This window comes from Diabrotica virgifera, chromosome 7, assembly GCF_917563875.1.
Source record: "Diabrotica virgifera virgifera chromosome 7, PGI_DIABVI_V3a".
Taxonomy (NCBI): domain Eukaryota; kingdom Metazoa; phylum Arthropoda; class Insecta; order Coleoptera; family Chrysomelidae; genus Diabrotica; species Diabrotica virgifera.
In genome coordinates, this window is record NC_065449.1 from 160,091,089 (window position 1) to 160,097,088 (window position 6,000).

The 6,000-nt window shown below is 37.0% G+C and overlaps 2 protein-coding genes across 2 annotated transcripts in view; one reads left to right on the plus strand and one right to left on the minus strand.

Annotated features, from left to right (window-relative positions):
- LOC126888650 (piggyBac transposable element-derived protein 3-like) overlaps positions 1-1,678 on the plus strand; it is a 51,631-nt gene extending 49,953 nt beyond the window's left edge. Inside the window, exon 3 of the mRNA XM_050657011.1 lies at positions 1,591-1,678. Within this exon, the coding sequence (XP_050512968.1) occupies positions 1,591-1,678 (88 nt within the window). The remainder of the gene's footprint in view (positions 1-1,590) is intronic.
- Positions 1,679-3,172: 1,494 nt separating this feature from the next.
- Positions 3,173-4,429, minus strand: LOC126888651 (uncharacterized). Its single transcript, XM_050657012.1, has one exon. It carries the CDS (start codon positions 4,427-4,429, stop codon positions 3,173-3,175), a length of 1,257 nt encoding a protein of 418 aa, XP_050512969.1.
- Between the last annotated feature and the right edge of the window lie 1,571 nt (positions 4,430-6,000).

The window sequence follows — 6,000 nt, forward strand, 5'->3', positions numbered from 1 at the left end:
TTTTTTGCAACACTTGGCATTTTGCCTGGCTTATGCCCTCGATGTTAAGGTGATAGACTCGGATACACGGTCAGAGATCTCTAGTCAGTTGGTTCTGAGAAGAACCTTTATTTGTTCCCATCGTATGTTTACGTATAGATAAGATTTCTGTTTGTGATCTGTGATGTTGGCAGGATATTGTTTTTTGTTTTTCGTTCGTCTGCCGCCAAATTTTTGCTAGTTCATTTAGCGTTACCCAGGGTGCACCACATGGAGGCGAACTAGCATTACACCCCACTAGCATTGGGGTATCCAAATCCGAAAGAAGGAGGGTCTTGCACGGTGGGGTACCCAAATCTGGAACGGGGTGGTAGAGATACAGGCCTACAGAGGGCTCATGACACGAGTGGACAGAACAAGTCTGCTGCGAGTGGCACGCGCCTACAGGACTGTGTATGCGGCAGCCTTGTGGGCCATTACTGGATGTGTTCCGCTGCATGAGTTAGTAGTGAAAAGAAAAGAGCTATATGAGAAAAGAAACCTAGAGCTTACTATAGCCGAGATCAGACAGAAAAGGCAAATGTCAATTAAAAGATGGCAAGAAGAATGGAACAATATGCAGGATATGATAGAGTGGACAAAGATGCTGCTACCGAACCTAAAAGATTGGATCGACTGTCAGGCGACTGACTTATTTCCTAACGGAGGTCCTCACAGTACACGAGTGTTTTAGGGCCTACCTCTCTAGGTTTGGAAAGGCTGACATGGATGAATGCCTATACTCCGGATACTCGAACACCGTGACACCAAGAAGGAAAGTTATTGTAAGTTGAAGGTAGAGGGATACGTTTTGATAATAGGCGAATTAGGCCCGGTTTTTCAGTGAGCGGTTAAAATTTTGGTTAGCTAACCTAGTTTAAATTTTAACGAATATTTTAACCCTTATATCGTTTTTCAGTGCTTTAAACCAAGATGTGCAATTCTATAGATTTTTGACAGAAAAATAAACAAAATAGAATTTCATAACCTATTTTATAAATAACAAATAACATAACATTACAAAAATGATTAATGCATTCAAGTTCCGATTCTTCATCTGATGATGAAGATATAATCAAGAATATAATAATACATAATACAATATTTCCCGCGATAACACAAAATGTCATAATTTAACTAACCTCTTCTGTCAGCAAATGTAGATAAACGTCTGTCGGAAAATTCGGAGTTAAACCACCTATGATAGCGAGTATCGGTTAAAATCTTGGTCAACTTAAACGGGTTTAAGCGATAACCTAGTATTGAAAAACTGATTAACCATAAAAATTTCGGTGACCGAAAAATCTGGGTTAACCCAGCACTGAAAAACCGGCCCTTAGTGAGTTAGATAGTGTGAGCCAAACTGTGGGGAAGGAGCTCCTAAAAAAAATCATAACAAAAAAGTCATAGAAAAAATCATGCAAAAATGAGCCAGAATCGGTATGCGGATTCTCGCTCACAATGCTAAAAGGCCGGATGGAGTCGGATGATAATACGTAACCACAGTTGTTATTTGTGTAAATGTTATCGCATATTTTTAAAACCACAAGGCCTTGTTTTCATGTTTGTCAGGAAACTATTTTTGCAACAACAGGAAACCGCTAAAGATATGACAAACCTCAATGCTAAAAGGCCGGATGAAGAAACTGATAATACGTAACCACAGTTGTTATTTGTGTAAATGTTATCGCATATTTTTAAAACCACAAGGTCTTGTTTTTGCAAAACATGGAAATCTTATCTCTGAAATTAACAACGTAACCAGGAGAATGTAAACATGCAGCGCAATTGCCAAAACGGCACTCAATCATATCTTCTTTGCTAATGGTCCGATTTTGACGTAGGGGGTGTCAAATGAAAGCGGTGGCGACACAGAAGCCAACTGTCAATTCTTCTTTTGTCAACGTTTAATATTAACTGTCAATTCTTCTTCTTCTTTTCCGTATAATGCCTAACAGAACATGGCAGTGCCTAACGTGACGTAAAATAGCGTGACGTAAAATAACGTGACGTAAAATAACGTGACGTAAAATAACGTGACGTAAAATAACGTGACGTAAAATAACGTGACGTAAAATAACGTGACATTTGAACGTGAATGATGTGACATTTACACGACGTTCGACGCAGGAGGTGTGCTCCAAAGTTGAAATTTAGTGAGACATTTCACGCAGAACATGATCAGTACTAGTATGAATCCCATCGAGTACATACATAGGGTAATGGAATTTCAAAGTAAACTCAGCCTGTTAAATAAAGATATTAAATCATATGAGGATTTAAAACAAATTAATAGGCAATTCGATAGTCTGCATATTGAGGGGCAAACGTGGAGGTCTGAAGAGCAGCAGCATCAGCAAGGTCTTTACGCCTTTCGAAAAGTTCCACAAGCTACATATCCATTGAGACGTATTCAGCCTACACCATGGGAGCCAGCAACAACACCAACAGCGAGAATATGAAAAGTGAAATAGACAATGTCTTTGCAATGTCTTGTGTAATATTAGCATCTGTATTTATCTTAATTCTAAAAATTATTTTTGAAATTGTAAAGAGAATATTTGAATCTTCATGTAATATAAGACTTGATCACTAAATAAGGTGTTTAAATAAAAACCAAAAAAAAATCTCTAAATTATTTATTTATACATAGAAAAAATTACAACGGTATTACAGTAGAAGAAAACCAGTGCCGTAGACGATCCACATTTCTTTCGGTGCATGAAAATAGTCCAACAGCGTGACAGGGGTTTGTAGCAGGACCAACGTTTCCAGTAGCAAGAGGCGTACCATCAAACTTGCAAACATCAATAAGAAGGGGAAAAACTCCAAAAATGTGGCATTTCTTGCTTAAAAATTCGGCCTTTTGTTCTCCTCGGACATATATGTAATCAGCGGCATACAACAACTTGGTTTCAAGTATTTCATTTAGTTTGGACAATTCTACATCTCCATCAGAATACCGAATACCAAGCAGTTTTTTCTCCACGTATGATGCAGTCTTCTTATCCTCATTACTTAGCGCATTGAATGGTTTCGGAGGTAAAAATATGTAATGGCTTCGTTTAAAACCACCCGTCCACATCGAATCCCTGAATATCTACGAATGCTACTCTCATGATGACTGCTCGTGTACTAATGACACTTTATGCATCTAAGTTAGACTTTTTACAATTTCGGTGAGAGGGAAGTACTCCATTACACAGTCGTGAATAATAATACAATAGGCCTTGGTGTTGGCGGGAAAGCCAGTAGACGCTTCAATATCGAGTTTTACGTCAACGGTGGATGCTTTCATGCTTTCTTCTTGTTTCGAGCAATCGATAACGAACAATGCACGATTCTTAAAAGCTAAGAAATCAAGTAGAGGTCGTTTGTGTTGGGAATGTATGTAGCTTGGGTAAAATTCGGTATAGTTGAAATAGGCCTCGTTGTAGTCAGTTTTGCTAAAATCCAACTGCATTCTCTCGTTTGGCCAGTATTCTCCATTTAACGATAACCTAATACTTTGGATGCTGACATTGTCAAATAATGTGGGATCAGATGTGATTGTGTTACGTTTACCTGTTTGAAAGAAAACAATGACATAACGTGGTCTTTCAACGGATGTGCTAGTTTTAACAGCCCAAACTTCACGCCTAACACCTTTGGTAATGGCAGGCAATTCGTGTAATTCCCACTTTCTAAATGGAATAACTATGGGCTGATCTTGTTGAATGGATTTCATGAGTTCCAATTTAATTTCGTCATTGGGAAATATGTGCTTCACTCTGAGTTCAATGTTGGTAATGTTAATCTTAGCGGTTGTAACAGTTGGAGTTTTGTCAGCGTTTTGTTTTTCTTTAATGACAATGCAATCGTTGTCGTTTCGAGCTCGAACTAGTCTTATTGTTTGACGACCACACGTAATCATTGGATAATCGTTGAAAATGTTAAAAATGTGCTTAAGAGGCATCTGTATGTTGAATGAAGTATCGTTAAGAATTGGGTCCTTAGGGTAATTCCATCCAGCCATAACCATATAATTAGAATCTTCTTGAGTATAACATGTCATGGCACGTACAGCACTTACGATGCCAGGATCCCGCACTGTTTCCATCTCCCTTGCGCTTTCGCTGTACGTACACGAATCGAAAAGGAAGGCACCCACATTATTTGCTAGTTTGACGTCACCATTTCCAGTTATTTCCAGTGATCCTTTAATGCATAACAGGGTTTTGCTCATTGCAAAAAACGAGTCAACTTGATTAATGCTAAATTCAACAATATCATTGCAGTTGAATGATTTGATGAATGGTGCATAAGTTCGGTATTCAGCCTTTCGAATCGATTCATCAAAGATTGGCTTACGATAAATATCAAATATTGGAGGCATTACTACGCTGTCTGAATGTGCTCGTTTTCCATACATTGTTGTCATTTTTGTAGTTTAAAACCAACTGATTGTAAAAACAATTTGTTTGCGAACGTAAGATGTTGCCGCTTAGACTGCTGCACAACTAATGACGTTCTTTGAGCAGTAGATGGTCTTATTACGAATCCCATTTCCCTCGTGATCTAAGTTCCAACACCAATGTGCTCTCTTCTCCTCTAAAGTTCGCAGGTCGTCCTTCTTGATCGAGAGCCAAGACTGTGATATTGGTAAGTTCACGCTGCGGCACAACTGGTAAATACAACAAATTGTGAGGAGTTTCGTCAATTGCGTACCCAGGGTTCGATTGTATGACAAATTCGTAGATCGTGTGAGCAGGTCTGTTACCGTCGAAGGCTCCGGTACTAATGTTGCATTCAAAGCGTATGCTAGATACTTTAATAATCCTAACAGGTAGATCTGAAGAATATGTTTTGCCGGGAGTAAGTATTGCCGGAGAAAATCCTAATATGGTGCCAAGACTATCTGGTTGCTTAAACGAAATCTTATATTTGCTGAATATTTGGCACTGTAACGTGTTGTGGTTAGGTTTTAGACTAAATATCGTTTCCGGTCGAAGCTCATTGTCAGCACCCAGTTTCTTTTGTATGTATTCTTCAATATCGACAATTTCATAACATCCATCGGGAAAATCAAATTTTGTCAATTGGTTTTTGTCATTGCAGTAATAAAACTTGTTATTTTCAAGGTTTGGTATACTGTTGTAGGAATGAAAGGCACGAAGAGCTATTTCATAATCTTTGTTCGGATCCAACACGATTGGTGTGAAAGGTTGAAATGAAAATGTATAATTGGTACTAACTACTCTCAACAACTGCGACATGATGACTGATTCATGCCAATAGATTAATAGGTTATATATATATATATATATATATATATATATATATATATATATATATTATTTCATAATCTTTGTTCGGATCCAACACGATTGGTGTGAAAGGTTGAAATGAAAATGTATAATTGGTACTAACTACTCTCAACAACTGCGACATGATGACTGATTCATGCCAATAGATTAATAGGTTATATATATATATATATATATATATATATATATATATATATATATAACCTATTAATCTATTGGCATGAATCAGTCATCATGTCGCAGTTGTTGAGAGTAGTTAGTACCAATTATACATTTTCATTTCAACCTTTCACACCAATGAAAATGTATAATTGGTACTAACTACTCTCAACAACTGCGACATGATGACTGATTCATGCCAATAGATTAATAGGTTATATATATATATATATATATATATATATATATATATATATATATATATATATATATATATATATATATATATATATATATATATATATACATCCCGCTATTAAATTGGCATCTTTTCACGTTGCAGTCATTTGGCATCACCTAGAAATGCTATCATTTTCTAGGTATAATCCGTGAATGTTCGCTTAGTACACTTCTTTAAGCTTGGCACCGTTGTCGGATTTTCAGTAATCCGATTTATTTATATATTTTATTCCTTACACTATAACGACAATTTGACCCCCGTAGGTCAAAAACATTG